Source organism: Rhinopithecus roxellana, chromosome 8 (genome assembly GCF_007565055.1).
Source record: "Rhinopithecus roxellana isolate Shanxi Qingling chromosome 8, ASM756505v1, whole genome shotgun sequence".
NCBI lineage: Eukaryota > Metazoa > Chordata > Mammalia > Primates > Cercopithecidae > Rhinopithecus > Rhinopithecus roxellana.
In genome coordinates this window covers 70,109,237-70,134,703 of record NC_044556.1, presented here as the reverse complement: position 1 = coordinate 70,134,703, position 25,467 = coordinate 70,109,237, and the positions used below count along the sequence as shown (strand labels likewise).

The 25,467-nt window shown below is 38.0% G+C and overlaps 1 protein-coding gene across 1 annotated transcript in view; it reads right to left on the bottom strand.

Annotated features, from left to right (window-relative positions):
• Positions 1 to 1,546: 1,546 nt before the first annotated feature.
• The window catches only part of NSL1 (NSL1 component of MIS12 kinetochore complex), a 43,699-nt gene continuing 19,778 nt past the window's right edge, over positions 1,547 to 25,467 (bottom strand). The window contains exons 5-6 of the mRNA XM_010366093.2: positions 3,879 to 3,946; positions 1,547 to 3,057 (exon numbers count right to left, since the gene is read on the bottom strand). Coding sequence (XP_010364395.1) covers positions 2,779 to 3,057; positions 3,879 to 3,946 — 347 coding nt within the window. The 3' untranslated portion in view covers positions 1,547 to 2,778. The remainder of the gene's footprint in view (positions 3,058 to 3,878; positions 3,947 to 25,467) is intronic.

Genomic DNA, 25,467 nt, shown 5'->3' with positions numbered 1-25,467 from the left:
TGCCTGTAGCTGCATTTGGAGATGGGGCCTCTAAGGAAATAATTAAGGTTAAATGAGGCCATAAGGGCAGGGGTCTGATCTCATAGAATTAGTGTCCTTATAAGAAGAGACACCAGAGAGCCTGTACTCTGGCTCTCTCCACATGCATACACCGAGGAAAGGCCATGTGAGGACATAGTAAGGAGGTGGTCATCTACAAGCCAGGAAGAGAGCCCTCACCAGAAACTGCATTTGCCAGCACCTTCTCATGGACTTCTAGCCTCCAGAACTGTGAGAAATAAGTATCTGTTGTTTAAGCCACCCAGCCTGTGGTATTCTGTCATAGTAGCCTAAATAAACTAAGTAGATTTTGGTACCAGTTTTCGGAAACCAGCTTTGACAGTGTTCTCTATTCTTTGGGACTAGATTTAACCTTCTTGTGTTCTTCTTCTTCTTATTTTGAGACAGGGTCTCACTCTGTCACCCAGGCTGGAGTACAGTGGTGCCATCTTGGCTCACTGCAACTTCTGCCTCCTGGGCTCAAGTGAGCCTCTCATTTCAGCCTCCTGGGTGGCTGGGACTACAGATGTGTGCCATCATACCCTGCTAATTTTTGTATTTTTTGTAGAAATGGAGTTTCACTATGTTGCCCAGGTTGGGCTCAAGTAATCTGCCCACCTCAGGCACCGAGAATGCTGGGATTACAGGAATGAGGCCACCACACCTGGCTATTTCTTTTCTGAAAAAGAATTTTAAGACCCTATTCAATCCAGGCTTCTTTTTATCACAGATCAAGATTTGATTTTCAATTTTCTCCTTCAACCTTTCCAGTTCCCTAAAACTACAGACTTTCTTGCTTTTAATCCTCTTAGCTTACTAGTTCTTGGCCTATGCAGAAATGCAACTTCTCCTCTTACACAGTATACTTATTCAATATTATTACTGCTACTGTTCATGCTTTTCTTAGTTAATAATGCTAATATGTACTGTCTTTCCCAGTGGTATTTCTATTTTAAACTCTGCTATAACTGTGGAGTAAAACTTTGGGCTCTCAAGAGGATTTCAAATCTCAGCTGTCTGCCTGGGGACTTTAAAATATAACCATTTTTTAAAAAATTATAAAAATTTCCAACACAAAGTAGAATATATTCATTACACAGATTCAACATACAGGATTTTTGTCACATTTCCTTAATTGATTCCTTTTCTTGTTTCTCTGCTGAATATTTCAGAGCAAATCTATCACGTCATTTAAAAACTCTATGAAGCACAATATACCTCTCTTAAAAGGGAGGAGGGACCATGTTCTTATATAATCAAAATGCAATTAGCTCATATAATAGAATTAACAATAATTCTTTTGTTTGGGGACCTCTGAAGTGAAACAAATCATACAGAATTTTAATACCATCAAAACATTAGCACTGTAAGAACAGCAACATATTATGCAGTTTTAAACTGTAGTCTAGTATGTTCAGAAACGCAGGGTGCTGACCCACCATCCAACTGAAGCTGAGCTCAGGAATGCCTAAGACAACTCACAAAAATACACAGCATCAAGATCAGTCTTTGTACATTATTTTAATGAAAAACACATGGCTGTGTACAAATATACAGATCTCAAATTGTAACATTGAAACACAAAATGCAGTAAAGTGGCTGTATAAGTTTTCTTCGCTGAGACAGACCTTCTGGTGACTTCTGGTGAATCTAGACATTTATGACTATTAATATATAATAAGCAAGAGAAATACAGATTTTCTAACCTCATGATCAGTAAATTCATTTGAAAATGAATGAAGGTAACAGAGTCATCAAAAGGGGAAACAGTTGGTAAGTTCGATGGCCCTGCCTACACTGTATAATGTAAGACACACAATAAGAGCTATAAGAAACTACAGTTAAATGTTAGAAGTAAAGGCAATATCGCTTTCTCAGACTTCTCCCAGTGATTATATACCTGATATATAAACATCTTCAAATGTAAAATAGTTCAATAACACAATGACACTTTGCCAGTGTATTAATCTGATATATATTTTGAACTGGAATGATCTATAAAGAAAGAAATAAGAAACCCTAAAAAGAAATCATTAGTTCCAAGTCAAATTATGTTAATGGTCTATAGAAAAAAGTGCGGGCAGGAAACATTGGCTACATGCCAATTTTTATTTCAAAGAGTAATGTTGCACAAATAATAGTCATCATTGTCTTACACAACAAAAAGTCCTAAAATTAATCTCACAAACCTAAATGAGCTGAACATGGAGTAACAAAGTCAAAGCCAGTATTATCATCTGCACATTAATTTGCTAAATCACACTACATCTTAAAAAAAAAAAACTGCATCTGCTGCTGCACAGAACTGATAACTACTTTTCAGTACGTAAATGAAAAATCATTATACAGCTCTCTCTCTTTTTTTTTTTTTTTTCCTGGAAAGATGTATACCAGGGAAACACAACAGAATTTGTTACTTGTTAAATCCCACAAAAGCTACAAGGGAGCTGAGAGTTGATAGCACTTAAGGACAGTAAAAGGCTGCATTTTTAATATTTTTAATACCCACTGATGGGCTTTGTGTCAATATTTTTTAAAATGCTTTTTATTTACAATAGATAAAACAGCAAGGAAATATAATATTATATCATATCCCTGCACAGAGACACTATATTTGTATAAATGAATCACTAGTAAAAGAGTTATTTCTTGTTTCAAATGAAGTCTTATCTAGGTATTAGGCTGTAATCTAAATGTTGATGGCGCCTATTTTCAACTCCCAAAATAAACAGAAAGAGCTCATGTATCAAGATTAATTTTCTTTGGCCGCAATGGATACCATTTTCTCTGGGGGCAGTCTTGAGTTTGCTTTCTTTTCAGTACCACGTCAGAGGTTTTCCTGGAAGCAGTCTCTGTTGGTGTGGTTTCTATCTGTGTTATAAAGTTCTCAGGTTTAGCATCTGGTTTCCTATAACAACCGGAAAAGACTTCTTGGTGAATCCTCTGGAGGTGGATAACAGGCTGCATCCTGAGAACTTGGGAAAATCCCTCTCCTTTTTCAATTAATGCAGGCAAGGACTTCAAACAAACAAACAAACAAACAAACAGTAATATTCAACATTAATCTCAGGCTGAAACACAGACAAAGATGGACACAATACTCTAATTTTTTTTTTTTTTTTGAGAAGTCTTGCTTTGTTGCCCAGGTTGGAGGGCAGTGGTACAATCTCAGCTCACTGCAATCTCCACCTCCCAGGTTCAAGCGATTCACCTGCCTCAAACTCAGCCTCCCAAGTAGTTGGGACTACAGGTGCGCACCACCACACTTGGCTAATTTTTGTATTTTTAGTAGACGTGGACTTTCACCATGTTGGCCAGGCTGGTCTTGAACTCCTGACCTCAGGTATTCTGACTGTCTTGGCCTCCCAAAGTGCTTGGATTACAGGCATAAGCCACTGTGCCCTTGCCGAACTAGGCTTTAAATGCTGGATCGTAGGTTACTTATGTGGGCAACCTGCTTAGCCTTTCTGTGCCTCAGCTTCCTCATCTACAGAAGAAATAACAGTATCTGTCTCACAGGATGTAAGGATTACATGAGGCAATACCAATTATTCAATACATTTTAGCTGGTATTATTATCCAAAACTGGTGAACTGCTAACACCCAGAACACAAAAATATAATCAACCTTTAAAGAAGTCAGGTATATTACCTGGCACACAGTAGGCACCTGATAAATGGTAGCTATTCTGAATGTGACTGTTGCTTAATAAATTCATTAAAGATTTAAAAGACCACTGAGAATCCCTGTTACAGCAGATTTAAAAACATGAATGTTGAATGCAAATACCTAGCCATACATTTTGTTCATTTTATAATTTTTGAGTACATAGCTTTTACCTTCATGGCTTCATTGATCTCCTTTGCTACTATTTCCCCTCTGCATTTCAAATTTTCCATATGAGGGGCTGCAAAAAAATTGCCAAACAGTATATTAGGTTTTTATCTAATAGCAAATCATGAAAGGCATACAGATGCTATCTGGACAAAAATCTGCTAGGACGATTCACCTCAGCTTAATCTTTCTTAGAGTGAGACCATTATAATAATAGAGTAAAACTAAAAGTTATAAGCATAAGATGGCAGACAAAATTCTATTGTGAGTAGTCATAACACTGTGTGCCCCTAAAAGAGAGGTCAATATTCATTCTATACATTACCTACCACTATGTTTAACATCTTTGAGCACTACCATCACATTTTAAAATAAATATAACCTAATACTTTTTATATTACTCTGAATTTTATAAAAGTAACATATATTTGATCTTAGAATATACAATCACACTGCATTGAGATCATGCCTAGATGGAATTAATCTGGAACAGATTATCAGTAATATTACTTTCTCTTTCCTTACTTCCTAATACATATTTTCTTCTTCCAATCTTTGTTATAAATGTTTATAGTTATTCCATAAGAGAACTGCATATTCAATGATACAGAGGGTAAAAATCTTACTAAAACTCCAAACAAAACTGAAAATAAGAAAAAATCATTCCATTATGAAATGATCTATGAATTAGTTTTTAGAAGAGTAGTTCTCATTAGAAATTTCTTAAGAGTCGAAGCAAGTATATAACTACATCAGGAGGGTCACAGTTCCGGGCTAGAAGAGAATGGTCAATAAGCCAGGCAAAATATTCCTTTCATAACTGCTCTTTTTCTTTTCTGACTTGTCTTAGGTTCATCTTTAAAAAGTGAGAACACATTCAGAAAAATGGAAATGAACCACAAAAACAGCTTACTGAAAAAGGGCACTCAAAGGAGACAGACAATGGAAACAGGATAATCTCAGAAAAGGATTTTTTTTTTTTGGTATCAGAAATTTTCTTGGCAATTTGGTGAAACCTATGAACACCTTCTCAGAAAATTTTTTTAATGTATTTGTTTTTTAAATTGAGGTATAATTTATATACAGTGAAATGTATAGACAGTAAGTTCAGCATTCAATTGACAAGTATATACCAAGACACAGGACATTTTCATCACCCCAGAAAGTTCTCTTGTGCCCCATTCCCCATCAATTTTCTCCATAAGAAGCAACCATTTATCTGACTTTAATCACTATATATTACTTTTGCTTATTCTAAAATTTCAGAATGTTTTAAAATAAAATTTAAAATGTAAGTAGAAAATTGTGATAGGTGTGCTTCTTTATTGATGATTTAAATAACAAAATTGATGGCATAATGATTGCCATAATATAAAAACAATGAGTGTAAACAACAGTGTGAGGTATCTACAACAGAAAATGAAAATATCTGTGACTTTAAGTAACAGAAAGAAAGTTAGTGATACTGATAACATCACCACTATTACCTACATTCAAAATGTAAGGAAATGCTAAATTTCAGTTTGAGGCTAGTAAAAATAAAAATGTACTTTTTTTTCCTATACAAGTTCACAGGAGGGTCCTAAGGACCCTTGCCTTGGAATATCATAATTTCTATTATTTACGATTTGAGGAGATTCTCCAAAAGTACTCAGGCGCATAACAATTGTTAAATTTTCTCTGTGGTATGGCAAATAAATAATTCATCCTTTGGTTCTCCTGTGGCAATATGGACTCTAGCCAGGCCCACACTTACTCTCTCTTCAAGCTTGCACACCTGTGTAGGAGCTATCCATTCAACGAACATTTATGATGTATCTTCCATGGGCTAGGCTTATGATATGGTTTGGATCTGTGTCCCCACCCAATCTCATGTCGAATAGTAATCCCAATGTTAGAGGTGGGGCCTGGTGGGAGGTGACTGCATCACGGGGCGATTTCCCCCTTGGTACTGTGTTATGATAGTCAGTGAGTTCTCGTGAAAGCTGGTTGTTTAAAAGTGTGTGGCACCTCACTCCCAAAGCAGCTTCCTCCTGTTCCATCCATGTGAGGTGTTAGCTCTGCCTTTGCCTTCTGCCATGACTATAAGTTTCCTGAGGCCTCCCAAGAAGCTAAGCAGACGCCAGCATCATGCTTCCTGTACAGCCTGCAAAACTGTGAGCCAATTAAACCTCTTTTCTTTATAAATTACTCAGTCTCCGATATTTCTTTACAGCAGTGTGAGAACAGACTAATACAGCTGAGCAGTAGGTACTTATAATAAGTAAAAATGGTCCCTGCCCCTCAAGGAACATTCAGTTTAGAAGAGACAAACACACAGAAACACACAGGAAGTTCTTCAAAATTAGCTCAAACTTTTCCTGGGTAGTCTCATGTTTCCATGATCTTGGTTAACACATACCTCACTTCCTGCCTGTATGGACCCTGCCTTGCTACAGGCTCCCACTGGGTCCTGCACAGTTCTAGTACAATGCCTGGAAGACATCATTGCACTAATTTGTTTAGAATAAATTTCTCAACCCTATCAGACCCAACCCAACACCACCCCCCACTTCAGAACATATTTTGTAAAGATCCCATTACTATTCTAAAGCAAAATTCATAGGTAATATTTCTATACATATAAATATAAATGAAATAATATTCATCAAAATATGTACTTAATATGTTTAAATATGCTCAGACCCAATTATACCAGAAAACATAATGAAGTACTCTCAGACTTGGGCCTACTTTATAGTGAGTAAGCTTGGACTTAAGAAAATTTACATTTGAAGTCATTCTATACAGAAAACAGAAGATCAGAAGTATGGATGGAACTTGAATAAAACTTAATGTTACATAAGAAATAACAGATTAGATTTGAATATTAGAGGAAGAAAAACTGAAACAAAGATAACATACCAAGACAAAGTACTGACTGTTGAAATGGTGAAAATTAGGATGTACATTATTTCTACAAATGAGATGGCCTTATTAAAAGTGCAGTGTCAAAATTATCCTCTATAACATGAAAAAGTGCAAGATTAAAGTCTAACAGAAAACGTATCTCCTGCTTCAAAATTCCCATAATTTAGACTATAGCCAACATTAAGTTAATGTATATTAACTTAAAAAGACTTCAGAGATCATCCTGTCGAAAGGTGACGAGAAATAGAGGATGGATTAGGCAAAAATATTAATACAAGAAACTATAGAGATGATATGTGGCTGACCTCTGTAGTTAATCTGAGTAAGACTCAAGACAGGCAATTCAAAACTATAATTAGAATACTTTAAACATTTTAAATCTTCACATAATTTCTTATCATTGTGGTACAAAAATATAATTTTTAATATTTAGTTTGACAATAGCAAATATACCTAAACCACTTTTGCTTTAAAAAAAAATGAGATCCCTGTATTTTGTGTGCTTCTGTTAATTCAGTAACATCTGGTTCTAGTCCTAAGAAAAGGACTCTCAAACTTTGTTACATATTTTCCATCAGCTTTGCTGCTTTTGCAATAACTAAATACTGCATTTAATTAAAATCCCTTTTAATTAAAATTGTCAGAAATGCTCTAAGTAATTCAATGTCATTAGGAAAAAAGAGGTATGAAAGTCAATTGAATCTAAAACATTTACTAATTAAATGCAGCTCTAGCTGCAAAGATTTTTGTTTACTTTGTGTTTTTTTTTTCTTTTTTTTTTTGAGACAGAGTCTCCCTCTGTCGCCAGCGGGGAGTGCAGTGGTGTGATCTCAGCTCATTGCAACCTCCGCCTCCCAGGTTCAAGCGATTCTCCTGCCTCAGCCTCCCGAGTAGCTGGGACTACAGGCACGCACCACCACGCCCAGCTAATTTTTGTATTTTTAGAAGAGACAGGGTTTCACCATGTTAGCCAGAATGGTCTCGATCTCTTGACCTCGTGATCCGCCCGCCTCGGACTACCAAAGTGCTGGGATTACAGGCGTGAACCACAGCATCTGGCCTATTTGTTTTTTTTTTTTTTTTTTTAGCTCAATTTTCCCTTCCTCCACATGTTCATTAACAGGTTCCATGTCTACTTCAAATTCATGTGTCTCTTACTCTTAAACACCTTGTACATACAATCTTTAAATATAATCACCCTATCTTAAAAATAGCATGCATAGGAGTGACAGCATCAAAAAAGGTGGCACAGGAGATTCCAAAGGACCATCCCTCCACAGAAAAAAGCTGGCAAAATCTGTCACAATCAACTTTATCAAAAATCTGGAAAACAGTCAAGGGTTTTCACCAATCAAGAGAATGTTTAATCAAGGCAAGAGCAAGTGAAATCTGATAGGAGAACTTGGTGTATTTTAATTTACCCTTGCCCCATTCCCTTCTTCCTGGCTCGGTGGCAGTAATTCTCAGAGTGGGTTACTGGTGCTGGAGATAACAGAGTAGACTCTGCTCTCAAAGAATTGTTTTGTTTTGACCTGGTGAGTGGCTCTCTGAAGGACTAATGTAAAAGGCTTGCCTTTATTTCACCTGATTCGGAACTCTCTCAGGGTGGCAAAGTGGCTACTTGGCCACTTCAATGTTAAAAACATTGAAAGGTAATGAACCAGCAGTTGCAGCATGGAGCACAGGAAATCAGCTGGGACAAACAAACTGCTTGCTGAAAAGCTCCAAACAAGCAGGATGGGAAGGCAAAGGCAGTTATGAACTGCCTGGCTGAGAGCTGAAGGCATATCCCAACATACACCTACAGAGTTTAATGTTTTGTTTTGCTCCAGGCATTTAAGGAAATCTCTGACAAATCACTAGCTGACCACTAAGCTAATGGAATGGAGACTTCAGTGACTACAAACAACAAAAAACATAATATTTCCAAAAAAGGTTTAGAAAAGTCACTAAACAACAACTCACAACAAGCAGCAACAACAAATCCTGGGAAGATAGAATAATCTCATTTCTAGACTTACCATATTCAAATATTTAAAATGTGCAGTTTTCAACAAAAAATTATGAGGCATGCAAAAATACAAGAAAGTATGGTCCATTCACAGGAAAAAAAGGAAATGAACAAACCGTCACTGAGGAGGTTCAGACACTGGACTGACTAGACAGACAAAGACTTTCCATCAACTATCTTAAATATGCTCAAAGAACTAAGAAATCCTAAATAATGATGTGTCTCACTAAACAGAGAATACCAATGGCAGACAGAAATTATAAAAAGGAACAAAAAAAATTCTGGAGCTAAAAAGTATAATAACTGAAATGAAAAACTCAGAGGGGAGATGGGGAATGTTCAACAACAGATCTGGGCAGGCAGAAGAATCAGGGAACTTGAAGGTACGCCAAATGAAGTCTAAGAGATCTGTGGGCACCATCAAGCCCATCAATACATGCATAACAAGGCCGGGTACCACAGCTCATGCCTGTAATCCCAGCACTTTGGAAGGCCAAGGCAGCCAGATCACGTGAGGTCAGGAGTTCGAGACCAGCCTGGCCATGGTGAAACCCTGTCTCACTAAAAATACAAAAATTAGCTGGGCGTGGTGGTACATGCCTATAGTCCCAGCTACTCTGGAGGCTGTGGCAGGGGAACTGCTTGAGCCCGGGAGGCCGAGGTTGCAGTGAGCCAAGATTGCGTCATTGCACTCCAGCCTGGACAACAGAGTGAGACTCCATCTCAAAACAAACAAACAAACAATATATACATATATGCATATGCATAACAAGAGTTTCAGAAGGGGAAAAGAAGAGACGGAGCAGAAAAAATATTTGAAGAGATAATGGCCAGTAACTTCCCAAATTTGATAATATATGCATTTACACATTCAAGAAACTCAACAAACTCCAAGCAGAAAAACTCAAGGAGAGTCACATCAAGACACATAATAATCAAACTGCTGAAAGCCAAAGACAGAATCCTGAAAGCAACAACAGAGAAGTGATTCATTACATGTAAGATATCCTCAATTAGATTAACAGTCAATGTCTCATCACAAACTATGAAGAACAGAGCAGCAGGAGGATATGGTTAAAGTGCTGAAAGACTTTTAAAAAATCTGTCCACCAAGAATTCACTATCTGCCAAAAATATCCTTCAAAAATGAAGGTGAAATTAAGACATTTCCAGATAAAAATTAAAGGAATTGTCTGGGCATGGTGGCTCATGCCTGTAACCCCAGCACTTTGAGAGGCTGAGGTGGGCAGATCACTTGAGCCCAGGAGTTCCAGACCAACCTGGGCAACACGGCGAAACCCCATGTCTACCAAAAATACAAAAAAAAATCAGCTGGGCATGGTGGCGCAGGCCTGTAGTCCCAGCTACTCAGGAGACTGAGGTGGGTGGATCACCTGAGCCCAGGGAGGTTGAGGCTGCAGTGAGCTATGATGGCGCCATTGCGCTCTAGCCTGGGTGACAGAGAAAAACCCCGTCTCAAACAAACAAAACAAAACAAAAAACTTAAGGGAGTTCATAATTAGTACACCTGCACTAAAAAAGTGCTGACAGTGTGTCAGGCTGAAATGAAAGGATGCTAGACAGCACCTTGAAGCCACACGAAGAAATAAAGAATACCAATAAAGGTAACTACATAAGTAAATATAAAAGTTAGCATTACTGTATTTTTTGCTTGTGACTTCTCCTTTTTTTCTACATAATTTAAAAGACAAATGCATAAAACAACAATTATAAATCTACATTCATGGATATATAATGTATAAAGATGAAATCTGTGATGATGACAACATAAAGCGGGAGAAACAGAGCTGTACAGAAGCAGAAGTTCTATACAGTATTAAAACTAAAGTGGTACTAATTCAAACTACATTGTTATAAATTTCAGATGCAAATTGTAATCCCCAAGGAAACCACTAAAAAAACCCTAAGAATATACAGAAAATAATAAAAGTGGCACACTTCAAAAAGCTCAGTTAAACAAAATAGAGTAATGGAGGAATTATGGAAGTAAAAAAGTACAGAAAACAAATACCAAAATGGCAAAAGTCCTTCCTTATCAGTAAGTGTAAATGGATTAAACTTTCCAATTAAAGACCAAAGTTGGCAAATGGATACGAAAGACATGATTCCAACTATATTCTGTCTATAACTCACTTTAGATCCAAAGACAAACATAGAGTGAAAATGAAAAAATAAACTAAGATGCTCCATGCCAAAGGTAACCAATATCACACAAAACAGGCTGTAAGTAAAAAATTGTTACAAGAGACAATATACTGATGAAAGGGCCAATCCATCTAGAAGATCTAACAATTATAAACATCTACCTGACAACAGAGCCCCTAAATATACAAGCATACCTCATTTTATTGCACTTCACAGATACTGCATTTTTTACAAATTAAAGGTTTGTGCAACCCTGTGTCATGCAAGTCTTATCAGCACCATTTTTCCAATAGCATGTGCTCATTTCATGTCTCTGTGTCACATTTTGATAATTCTCACAATACTGCAAACTTTTTCATTATAATATCTGTTATGGTGATATGTGATCTTCAATGTTACTACTGTAATTGTTTTGGGGTGTCAGCTACATAGCAGAATGGCACCTGTATGACAGCAAACTTCATCAACAAATATGTGTGTTCTGACTGTTCCACTTACCAGTTGTTCTTCGACCTCTCTCTCTCTCTCTCTCTCTACCCTTGGGCCTCCCTATGTCTTGGGACACAACAGTATCAAAGTTAGAACAATTAACCCTACAATGGCCTCTAAGTGTTTGAGTGAAATGAAGAGTACAGGTTTCTCAACTTAAAAGCTAGAATGATTAAGTTTAGTTAGGAAGACATGTTGGAAGCCAAGACAGGCTGAAAGCTAGCCCTCTTGTGCCAATTAGCCAAGTGGTGAATGCAAAGTAAAAGTTCTTGAAAGAAACTCAAAAGTCCTAGGGCCCTTGTGAATTAGGCTAAATTGACTCTGCTTGTGTGCTATAAATTGAACAACAAAAAAAGCCTAGATGACAGCACACTTGTTTACAGCATGGTTTACCGAATATTTTAAGCCCATTGTTGAAACCTACTGCTCAGAAAAACAGATTCCTTTCAAAATATTACTGCTCATTGACAATGTACCTGGTCACTCAACAGCTCTGATGAAGATGGACAAGGAGGTGAATGTTTTCATGCTTGTTAACAAAATATCCATTCTGTAGCCCATGGATCAAGGAGTAATTTAGACTTACAAGCCTTCTTATTTAAGAAATACCCTTCATAAAGCTGTAGCTGCCATAGATCATGATTCTTCTGATGGATCTGGGCAAAGCAAATTGAAAACCTGGAAAAAATTCACCATCTTAGATCCCATTAAGAACATTCACGATTCATGAAAGGAGGTCAAACTACTGACATTAACAGGAGTTTGAAAGAAGTTGATTCTATGGATGACTTCGAGTTGAAGACTTCAGTGGTGGAAATAACTGCAGATGTCGTGAAAACAGCAAGAGAACTAGAATTAGAAAGTGGAGTCTAAAGGGGTGGCTGAACTGTTGCAAGCTTATGATACAATCTGAACAAATAAGGAGTTACTTCTTATGGATGAGCAAAGAAAGTAGTTTCTTAAGATGGAATCTACTCCATCTGAAGATGCCACGAACATTGCTGAAATGACAACAAAGGATTTAAAACATTATATAAACTTAGTTGATAAAATAGTGGCAGAGTCTGAAAGAAGTTCTACTGTGGGTACAAATGGTATCACATCCTACAGAGAAATCTTTCATGAAGGGAAGAGTCAATTGATGTGGCAAACTTCACTGCTGTCTTATAAGAAACTGCTTAGATGAGTTGCACAACTTTATGAATGTGCTGCCAATGAAATCATACAGTTCAAAATGGTTAAAATGGTAAATCTTATGTGTACTTTGCCACTGCCACAACAAAAAATAAGTATCCATATGTGTGGTAGTTAGCCTTCAAGATGGCCCCTGTGGCCATGTGCGGCGGCCTAGGCCTGTAATCCCAACACTTTGGGAGGCTGAGGTGGGTGGATCACTTGAGCCAGAAGTTCAAGACCAGCCTGGCCAACATGGCAAAACTCCATCTCTACTAAAAACACAAAAATTAGCCAGGTATGGTGGTGCGTGCCTGTAGTACCAGCTATGAGGGAGGCTGAAGCACAAGAATCGCTGGAACCCAGGAGGTAGAGGTTGCAGTGAGCTGAGATCGCACTGCACTCCAGCCTGGGTGACAGAGCAAAAAAAAAGATGGCCCCCAGTGATCTCTGCCTTGTGCAGGGTATTTATGCCTCCTTGTGCAGTCCTCTCCCACAGTGTACTAGGTCGGCCTGCATGACCAGTAACTAACAGCTCAAGTAATAGTAAATCACTTCCAAGATTAAGTTATAAAAAAGACTACAACTTCTGTCTTGGGTATTCATTCATTCATTCATTCTCTATGCCTTTCAGATCATTCATCCTGAGAGAAGTAGGCTGACACGTTACAAGAAGTTTATGGAAAGGCCCACGTTGTAAGAACTAAAGTCTCTAACAACCAGCCAGGGCTGTACTGCCAACAACTATGTGAGTGAGTTTGAAAGTGGATTTCCTACAGTCCCAGGGGAGCCTTGAGAGATAACTGCAGCTCCAGATGACATCTTGACTACAACCTTGTGAGAGCCCTATGCTAGCACTACCCAGCTAAGCTGCTATCAGATTAATGACCCTCAGAAACAGTAAGAGATAACACATTTATTGTTTTAAGCAGCTCAACTTTGGGATAATTTGTTAGGCAGCAATAGATAACTAATAACAACATGAGAGCAATGTATTTTCAAAGGAATAAATTTAGGCCTATCTTAGGTAGAAATAAAACTCCTAGTGAGATTTATTTTCTTTTTTCTTTTTTTGAGACAGGGTCTCACTCTGTCACCCAGGTTGGAGTGCAGTGGTGCGATCTTGGCTCACTGCAACCTTCGCCTCCTGGTTCAAGTAATTGTCATGTCTCAGCCTCCTGAGTACCTGGGACTACAGGTGCATGCCACCATGCCTGGCTAATTTTTGTATTTTTTGGTAGAAATGGGGTTTCACCATGTTGGTCAGGCTGGTCTCAAACTCCCGACCCCAAGTGATCCTCCCACCTTGGCCTCCCAAAGTGCTGGGATTACAGGTATGAGCCACTGTGACCAGCCTTACTTTCAAATAATATATGATTGTAGATAAATACTATAATTCCTTCACTTTAATGTGATTTATATCATCTTCTTGCAGTTTCAAATATATCTAATGATATGATAACATCTGTTAAACTTTTACTTATCACTGATTGAATATTATGTAATATAATAACACTATAAAGTGTTGTTAGGGATATGGAACAACTGTAACTATCATACCTGCTGTTAGAAGTATAAATTGAAATAACCACTTCAGAAAACTTTTTAGTAGTAGCTATAAAAGCCAAACATATGCCTACATGTGACCCCAAAATTCTATTTCTAGATATATATCTATGAGAGATGAGTATAAATGTGGTATAAGGATGTTCATAGTAGCTTTATTCATATAGCCAAAATCTGTAAACAAACCAAGTGACAACAGAAGAGATAAATTGTCTATAGACGCACAATGGAATACTACACAACAATAAAAAAGAACTTCTGCTACACTCAAAATGTGGATGAATCTCATAGAAATAACACCGATTTAAAGAAGGTAACACAAGAATGCATACTGTATGATTCCACTTACATGTTCAAGAAAAGACAAAAATCTATGATGATGTAAGTCAGAATAGTGGTTATACCTGGTAGAAATAGTATAATGACTAAAAAGGGGTATGGGCAACATTTTGGGGTATTGGAAACGTTATACAGGGTATCCATAAGGCTGGAGAACAGGATAAATATGTGTTAGTTACATTTTCAAATAATATGCTCAATATCTTTTTCTTCAACCTCAATATATTTTGCAAGTAAAATACTTCTAAATTTAAAGCAATGGCCCCAATTGTGAATATTTTTAAAAATACAATAAACACACTGTTTTCTTTATGCTTCCAGGTTTTTTGGACACTCTGAATTGTATTTATTGTATACATGAAAACACAATAGGCACAGTATTTAAAAAATATAACCAATATACTGTTTAAAAATAAGTTTATCCTGTATTTTCCAACTACACAGATACTCTATTTCTAGATCATGGTGGCAGTTACATTTGCGTAGGTGTATGCATGTATATACATTCATAAAACTGTACATTATGTGTTATACTGCAATATATGTGCACACACACACAATAATGAACAAAATATTTCTTAACATTTAATATGAAAAGTTATCTTTTATGAATAGGGTAAGGTAAAATATTCTTCTTCATTGTTATTACATTGTTTACTTTACAAACTTTACAAAATAATCCATCACTTAAGGGATTCTGGGTTTTTTTTGTTTTGTTTTTTTGAGACAGGGTCTCCATCTGTCACCCAGGCTGGAGTGCCGTGATGTGATCACTGCTCAATGCAGCCTCAAGCTCCTAGGCTCAAGCGTCTCACTCTGTCACCCAGGCCGGAGTGCAGTGGCACAATCACAGCTCACTGCAGTCTCAAACTCCTGGACTCAAGCAATCCTCTTGCCTTAGCCTCCCAAAGTGATGGGATTACAGGCGTGAGCCACTATGCCCAGCCTATGCTTTATTTGTTAATTAACAGCACTGATAACTATATTCACTGATTTGTGAAGCCTCTCATTAGGATTCTTAAAGACTAAGGGCTATCAATGACCAATATAAAGAATTCCTAAAATATCTCATGCTACCTTAAAAAGAAAGTTGTCTATAAACTCACATTGCTGAACAACAGCTGTTTTCCATCGGTTGTACAAGCAATGACAATGTAAAAAGTGCTGAGTAGTTTGGGTTTGTGTGTAAAATGGAATTAGGTCCTAGGCTGAATAATTATAAACATATTTTAACACATGAATGTCTAGTGAGATATTCTAAAGTTGTGCTGGACATATGAGACATCTAGTATGCCTGGCCCCTGACTACAAAGTGCCAGCTACACTTTCTCATTAATATGGCAACCAAAAACTTTCTTTCACTTTTTCAAAGGGTCCACTAGAGGGCAGTACTAACTCCAGTGAGAACCCTGGCGTTCTTATTTATCTTCCAGAACTCCCTTGGGAACAGGAACCTCATTCTTTTAATCTTAGAATCCCTAATGTTGAACACAGTGCCTGACGTGTACAGTAGGTGTTCAATAGTCGTGATGGACCAAGGCTATGAGAGAGGGTGCCATGGAGGCACAAAGGAGGGGGAGATCAATCTAACAAGGGAACTGAAGGGAGAAGGAAATCTTCATAGGTGATGTAAGAAAACTGCCTTAATAGAGGATTTGGTGCTAGGTGAGCTGGGGGTCCGTTGGAGTAGGAGGTGGGTGGTAGAGGAAGTGCTACATCAAAGACAAGAGAATAAATCAAGAAAGAGGAGAAACCAGGAAACCAGGAAACACGATTCAAAACATGAGAGAAGAAAGGGAAATTCCCAGGATGATGATGAAAGGAACAGGCAGGATAAAAGTTTTGCACCAGGCCTAGACAGCAGCCAGTCCAGACTGCAATAGGAAGATGGAGGGCTCCCAGAGAAGTATCTCCAAGGAAAAGAAAAAGTTTAAAAATGGATTTGAGAGATAACCTTAAGTATTTGCCATATTGAGATGAATTTTACAGTTCTGTTAGACACAACAGAAAACAAAGCAAATAGAAAAATACCTGTAATCCCAGCACTTTGGGAGGCAGAGGCAGGTAAATGACCTGAGGTCAGGAGTTCGAGACCAGCCTGGCTAAACCCCGTCTCTACTAAAAATACAAAAAATTAGCCGGGCATGGTGGCGGGCGCCTGTAATCCCAGCTACTAGGGAGGCTGAGGCGAGAGGATAGCTTGAACCGGAGAGGTGGAGGTTGCAGTGAGCCGAGATTGCATCACTGCACTCCAGCTGGGAGCAAGACTGTCTCAAAGGAAAAAAATAATAATAAAGCAATTATTGTTCCAAAAGGTGTAGAAAGCTATTCAAGAAAGAATACACTCATAGTAATAATTATCTGACTCAGGAACAAAATAATAATAATTACCTGACTCAGATTGAAGAACACTTATACAGTCATAACAATGTAAATATGAAATACTACTGATATTTTTTACAAGAATGAGAGATTATAAGTGAAGCTACTGAGTATAGATTATTCATTTGAGAAACTTAGTTATAAAAGGAAGAAGGGTACAAGGAAGAAAAACACAATGGCATGAAAGCTTTTCCTACCTGTTCCATGGACAGCCCATTCCTATAGTAGTATGGGCTGACATACATTCTTAATCAACCTTACCCAATTTTAGCAACTCTGGGAGGCAAGTGGATTTCATCAGCCTCCTTTTGTAGATAAAGAAACAGAAGCTGAGAAATGTATCTAGACTTGAATAAGAACTCACATCTCCCTCCTAGAATCCAAAGCACACATTCTTCTACATTCTATAACTTTCTAAAATATTGCTTTGTCAGCAATTATACTGTCCTCACAAGAATGTAAGTTAACTAACGGTAAAGTTAGCTTCAACATAATGAAAATCTCTCGAAATAAAAATAGTTGTGCCTGGTAAAGAATTAAAACATTAAAACTCTAGAACAATTATAGAGTTAAATGTTTTAACTGTTAACTTTATGGTACCTTTTTTTCTTTTTAGTTGAATGAATTAAGTCCTTTGCATTTAAAACTAAGTAGCACCAATAATTTTATTAATGAAACCATTTTTTAAGACAAAAGAAGGAAAACACACACAACTAAAAATGGTCACTAAATATATTAATATATTGTCTGTAAATGCATGAAAAAGTCATTTTCCAACAATATCTGCTTAGGAAATTTCAAAATATATATACTTTTCACTCCTTCACTCAAAATTATTCTAAATGATTTTTTTCACATTTTGCAACTAGTAAGAGCATACAATACTCCTGATATACAAGTACGTGACTTAAGAATGTCTCACATGCAGATGGCTGGTCCATGCCATGCAGGAGATGGGATGGGCTTTCTCGAGGACCATTCTCAATGCCTTCTCTCTAGCACCTCATGACACCACTACTTACCCTTCTCTTACCCAAAAATGGTGTTAAAGGAGCCAAATTATTCCATATAAAATCCTACTTAAATGTTGTATAGTGGAACTAATATGCATCTGAAATATGATTTTCCTAATTTTTCATCATAAATGTATAGTATTTCAGCTACACTATAGATTAAGGTTTAATAAGCCTATAAAGGGTTGCCTAGAAACATATTTATTTATTTATTTGTACTTTTTTTTCCCAGTGGGAAATGTATTTCAAATTCCAAAACTCAGACTTATATGAATTTTTAAAACATAACTATTTGTGAGTGGCTACCTGTAAACATTGTGACAGTGGCTTAAGCAAGACAGCATTATTAGGAAAGAAGAGGAACTGCCTCTGAGTCCTCTGCTTGTAGGGTCAGCAAAAGAACTGGAAGTATCATTAAGTTTACCATACAGAAACTTAAAATAGCTCCTTGCCATCGCTACGTGTTTAGTGAAGGACAAGGGAAAAAAGGGAGTCTCTTCAGTTAATTTCAAAGAACTTTAAAAAAAGACAATATGGAAGCAATTATTCATTACAATAGAATTATAAAAGGTTGTAACTGTCAAATGAGACCACATCTTATAGGTAGACAGCTCATCAGGAGATTGCTATAAGGATATTTTTAAAAAGAGTTTGCTCTTAAAAATGTGGAAGTTAGGCACCCTTGAAAACACTGCCTTCCCTAGTCACTTGCTTTCTAAAACATAGGGAAATGAAAAAGTGGAAATGAAAGATTGAGTAATCAACCTAGTTTTGCTTTCACGTCACTGTACTGACTAAACTAGGAAACATGAACTTGCAAAAGCCTGCCCAAATTCAGAAATTCAGCAAAAACAAACAAACAAACAAACAAAAAAAACACTAAGTGAGTACTTCCTTTCTATTTCCAATGTATTTTATGAATATAAACAAGCAAACACCCACAGCATCGGATGTGTGGCTTCTACTGGTTTCTAAAGAGGTAACTAAGCCATTAGAACCAAGAATTGGAAAGCAGCATCCCTGGTGAAAATGAAACCAAAAACTCAGCAGTGATTTATGATTTTCTGAAATATAACCCTTTGCTACAATTTATAGAGATGTAGAGATGTGTTGAACCCATTTGCTCAGTAGATGAAATCCTCTGCAGCACACCCTCCCACCTACACCTCACCACTTCCTTCAGTACCATGTTGCACCTCTCTTAAGGCACACTTTCCAACTCCTGACCCTTGCTCGTATTATCTGGCCTCAGCCAAGTTTTTGACATTGTCTTGCAATGCTCCTTCTACTCACTCCAATACAGCCTCTGTGGTCTTTTGTGCCATGAATATCAAGCTCATTCTTGATTTAAGAACTTTATTCTAGCTCTTCCCTCTGCTTGACAGCTCTTTTTCTTGATCATCACCAGATAAATTTCTTCCTGTTAGTACCTCAGAAAAGTGTTTCCCCATCACCTAAACACACCACCCTAAAGCACTGATGTCACTTATTTATTTTTATAATTATTGCTTTTCTTCTCCCACTAAAATATAGAGTAAGAACTTTGTGCTGCTCACTAATATTACATCTTGCACATTGAGAACAGTTCTGCCATGCTGTAGACATTCAATATATACAACTGAATGGACAGATGAGTGAACAGTCACTCACAATGTATTTATTGGGCATGCTGCTATATGCTGGCTACGTATAATATAAATATAATATTAAAAAACTCATGGAGCTTTCAGTTTTGTGAGAGAGCATAAACAAGAAAATAAACACAAATACTTACAAGCTGTAACAAGTGCTATTAAGGAAATAAACAGGTGTCACGGGGGGAGTATTTTAATGAGGGTGGTTAGGTAAGATCTCTCTGAGGAGGTAACATTTAAAAGAGAAAAGAAAACTGGGAATATGTCAAACTTGGGCGAGGGGGCATGCATGTGTGACAGCTAGGCACTTTCAAAGAACTGAAAGTCTGGCAGCAAACAGGAAAGTGCTTGAAGTAAATCTGGAGAGGTAGGTAGTGGCCAGATCACCTAAGGGAATGCTAAAACTCTACAGTTTAGGATTTTAAGTAGAGTTTAGGATTTTAAGCAGAGGACTGAAAACTGATTTGCATTTTTTTAAAGTATCTTAAACTTCTTAGTTAAGTTGATTTCAGAAGTTCATAAAACTCCCTTCCTTTGTCCAAAAGCATCAGTGAATATAGAAAATTAAAATGACATATCCTAAAGCATATACAAAATAAACATTTCAGTGAACCAGAAAAAAGGAGAAGAGAAAAAGCTGCAAGTCAGGCTAAAGCTGCAGGCCTACTGGTACGCAGAAATAGCCAGGAATTTGCCTCTTACAAGATAAAAGGTGTTCAAAGTGCTCCACAGGAACAGGAAACAAAGAGTCAGCTTCACTGTTTGAAACCGAGGGCTGAGACAGAGTTTAACCACCCTGAAAAGGAGGCTGAAAAAAACTGCCACTAACCTGCCCAGCACAGTGGCTCACACCTGTAATCCCAGCACTTAAGGAGATTGAGGTGGGTGGATCACGTGAGGTCAGGAGTTCGAGACTAGATCAGGGGTGTCCAACCTTTTGGCTTCCCTAAGCCACACTGGAAGAATTGTTTTGGGCCACACATAAAATACACTAACATTAATGACACCTGATGAGCTAAACAAAAAACACATTAAAAAATCATGTTTTAACAAAGTTTACAGCTGGGCATGGTGGCTCACGCCTGTAATCCCAGCACTTTGGGAGTCTGAGGTGGATGGATCACCTGAGGTCAGAAGTTTGAGACTAGCCTGGCCAACATGGTGAAACCATGTCTCTACTAAAAGTACAAAAATTAACTAGGCATGATGGTACATGCCTGTAATCTCAGCTACTTGGGAGGCTGAGGCAGGAGAATCGCTTGAACCTGAGAGATGGAGGTTGCAGTGAGCCGAGATCGCTGTACTGCACTCCAGTCTGGGCAACACACTCTGTCTTAAAAGAAAAAAAAAAGAAAGTTAGTTTACAAATTTGTGTTAGACTACATTCAAACTGTCCTAGGCTGCATATGGCCCATGGGTCACAGGTTAGACAAGCTTGAATTAGATCTTTTATTTATTTATTTTCCAAGATGACAGATAAGAGGCAGTGTTAGCATGCCTCTCCCACTTGGAAGGACAGAATAGTGGCTAGAGAGTCACACTGTGAATTTTCTTTTTTCCAAGAACCACCACAGGAAGATAGAAAGAATCCAAAAACCCTTTGAAAGAAGCAGCAGGCTGGAGCCTACTGCACGAAGACAGGTGAAAAACTAAGTTCCCAGAGTGTAAGCAGGAGAATGAGCATGTCTCGGAGCACACATCCCCACCTCCACTCTGAAAACCCAGACCATGGGAGAAAGCCTTAACCCTACCTAGAGCTGGAATGGATTTAGTCTATGTGAAATATAAAAGTAGATGCAGCAGCATGAAGTGCCTTGTAGGCATTCCCAGTCTCTAGCATGAACTGAGGGAAGCCATTCCTGACTGTATCTCATGGGGCCCTCAGAGAAGCAGTCAATGAGTTCAGGGAGGGGTCACAGGGTGAAAGAAGCTCCCAGGTGAATTTTGTAATATAATCTTGAGTAGGGATGAGCTCTCTTGAACAGAACCCACGGGGTGAGTGTAAAGACGAGCTGGGCATCCGGCCTTATAGGCAGATGGAGAGGGGCATGGTTACGGTCTTGGGCAGGTCTGAGTTCTGTGCGCAGACTGCCTGGATCTAAATCCAGTGAGCGAAGCACTGCGGGAGTGAGACTAGCCTCACCAACTGTGAAAGAACTGGGTGAGGCTCACTGTTGCCCACTACTCTCCACTCCCTTTGGGAACTCTTCTATGCAGCAGATGCAGTTAACTACTCTCTGGCACATTATCCCAGGAGCCTGAGGTCTTAAAGAAGTTCTAAGAGAAGTTCTGAATCTTGAAACAAAAGCTCTGACATGAACCTAAATAGAACCTCCTGAAAGCATAAATCTCACGAGGCCTAAAAAACAGTAACAGAATGAAAAAAACAAAGTATTTAGGTAACAACTAACATGATGAATAGAATAGTACCTAATATTTCAATATTAACATTGAATGTAAATGGCCTAAATGTTCCACTTAAAAGATACAGAATGACAGAATGGATAAAAAACCACTAACCAAATATCTGCTCTCTTCAAGAGACTCACCTAACATAAAAGGACTCACAAAAATTTAAGGTAAAGGGGTGGAAAAAGACATTCCATACAAATGGAAACCAAAAGTGAGCAGGAATAGTTATATCAGACAAAACAGACTTTAAAGCAACAACAGTAAAAAAGACAAAGAAGGATGTTATACAATGATAAAAGGATTAGCCCAACATAAAGATACTATAATCCTAAATTTATACGCACCTAACACTGGACCCCCCAGATTTATACAACAATTACTACTAGATCTAAGAAATGAGACTGACAGCAACACAATAATAGTGTGGGACTTCAATACTCCATTGACAGCACTAGATAGATCAAGACAAAAAGTCAACAAAGAAACAACAAACTTAAACTATATCCTAGAACAAATCAACTTAACAGATGTTTACACAACATTCTTCCCAACAACTGCAGAATATACATTCTCCTCATCAGCATATGGAACAGTCTCCAAGATAGGTGATATGATGAGCCACAAAGTAAGTCTCAATAAATTTAAGAAAATCAAAATCATATCAAGTATCTTCTCAGACCACAGTGGAATAAAGCTGGAAATCAACTCTAAAAGGAACTCTCAAAATTATACAAATACATGGAAATTAAATAATCTGCTCTTGTATAATTTTTGGGTTAACAATGAAATCAATATGTAAATTAAAAAATTCTTTGAAATGAATAATAGTGACACAACATATAAAAACCTGAGATACAGTAAAAGCAGTGCTAAGAGGAAAGTTCAGTGTTAAATGTCTACATCAAAAACTCTGAAATAGCACAGACAATTTAATGTCACACCTCAAAGAAATAGAGAAATAAGAACAAATTAAACCCAAACCCAGTAGAAGAAGTAACAAAGATCAGAGCAGATCTAAATGAAACTGAACCAAACAAACAAACAAAAAATACAAAAGATAGCACTGGGAGCAGCAGCTCACGCCTGTAATCCCAGTACTTTGGGAGGCTGAGGCAGGTGGATCACAAGGTCAGGAGATCGAGACCATCCTGGCTAACACGGTGAAACCCTGTCTCTACTAAAAATACAAAAAAAAAATTAGCCAGGTGTGGTGGTGGGTGCCTGTAGTCCCAGCTACTCGGGAGGCTGAGGCAGGAGAATGGCGTGAACCCAGGAGGCAGAGCTTGCAGTGAGCCGTGATTGTGCCACTGCACTCCAGCCTGGGCAACAGAGTGAGACCCTATCTCAAAAAAAGAAAAAAAAATACAAAAGATAAATGAAACAAAAAACTGATTATTTGAAAAGATAAACAAAATTGATAGACCATTAGCAAGATTAATCAAGAAGAGAGAAGATACAAATAAGCTCAGTTTACGGTGGCTCACGCCCAGAATCCCAGCACTTTGGGAGGCCAAGGCAGGGAGATCACTTGAGGTCAAGAGTTCGTGACTAGCCTGGCCAATATGGTGAAACCCTGTCTCTACTAAAATACAAAAATCAGCCAGACATGGTGGCAGGCGCCTGTAATCCCAGCTACTTGGGAGGCTGAGGAAGGAGAATCGCTTGAACTCGGGAGGCAGAGGTTGCAGTGAGCTGAGATCACACCACTGCACTCCAGCCTGGGTGACACAGGAAGACTCTGCCTCAAAAGAAAAAAGAAAAAGGAAAAAAAGAAACTGGAGATATTATAACTGATACCACAGAAATACAAAAGATCATTCAAGGCTACTATGAACACCTTTATGTGCACAAACTACAAAATCTAGGGGAGGTAGATAAGTTCCTGGAAATATATAACCCTTCTAGATTAAATCAGGAAGAAACAGAAACCCTGAACAGACCAATAACAAGCAGTGACACTGAATGAGCAATTTTTTAAATTGTCAACAAAAAAAAGTCCAGGACCAGCTGAATTCTATCAGATAATTCAAAGAAGAATTATCACTGATCCTACTAAAATTATTCCAAAAGATAGAGAAAGAGGGAATCCTCCCTAAATCATTCTATGAGGCCAGTATTACCCTAATATCAAAACCAGAAAAGGACATAACAAAAAAAGAAAACTACAGACCAATATCCCGATGAACATAGATGCAAAAATCCTCAACAAAGTTCTAGCTAACCAAATCCAACAGCATGTCAAAAAGATAATACATCATGATCAAGTGGGTTTCAAACTAGGGATGCAGGCATGGTTTAACATATGCAAGTCAATAAATATGCTACATAACATAAACAGAATTAAAAACAAAAACCATATGATCATCTCAACAGAGATGGAAAAAGCATATGACAAAATCCAGTGTCTCTGCTGGGCAGAGTGGCTCATGTCTGTAATCCCAGCACTTTGGGAGGGTGAGACAGGAGGACTACCTGAGGTCAGGAATTTGAGAACAGCCTGGTCAATATGGTGAAATCCCATCTCCACTAAAAATACAAAAATTAGCACACCTGCAATCCCAGCTACTCAGGAGGCTGAGGCAGGAGAATCACTTGAACCTGGAAAGTGGAGGCTGCAGTGAGCCAAGATTGCACCACTGCACTTCAGTCTGGGAAAGAGAGTGAGATTCTGTCTTAAAAAACAAAAAAACACACAAAAAACAGCATCTCTTTATGATAAAAACCCTCGGCATGGTGGTTCATACCTGTAATCCCAGCACTTTGGGAGGCTGAGGCAGGCAGATCACAAGGTAAGGAGATTGAGACCATCCTGGCCAACATGGTGAAACCCTGTCTCTACTAAAAATACAAAAAATTAGCTGGGTGTGGTGGCGGGTGCCTGTAGTACCCTAGTACTTAGTAGTACTAGTACCCTAGTACCTAGTACCTAGTAGTTACTAGGGAGGCTGAGGCAGCAGAATGGCGTGAACCCAGGAAGCGGAGCTTTGAGTGAGCCGAGATCGCGCCACTGCACTCCAGCCTGGGCGACAGAGTGAGACTCCATCTCACAAAAAAAAAAAAAAAAAAAAAAAAAAAAAAAAAAAAAAACCCTCAACAAATAGGCATAGAAGAGACTTACCTCAAAGTAATAAAAACCATATATGACAAACCCACAGCCAACATCATGTTGAATGGGGAAAAGTTGAAAGCATTCCCGTTGAGAACCGGAACAAGACAAAGATGCCAACTTTCACCACTTCTATTCAACATAGTACTTAGCCAGAGCAATCAGACAAGAGAAAGAAATGAAGAGAATCCGGAAGCCAAACTGTCACTGTTTGCTGGTGACATGATGATATACCTTAGAAAACCCTGAAGACTCATCCAAAAAGCTCCTAGATCTGATAAATAAATTTGGTAAAGTATCAAAGTACAAAATCAGTGTACACTAATCAATAGCACTGCTACACACCAACAATGACCAAGCTGAGAATCAAATCAAAATAAACTCAACCCTTTT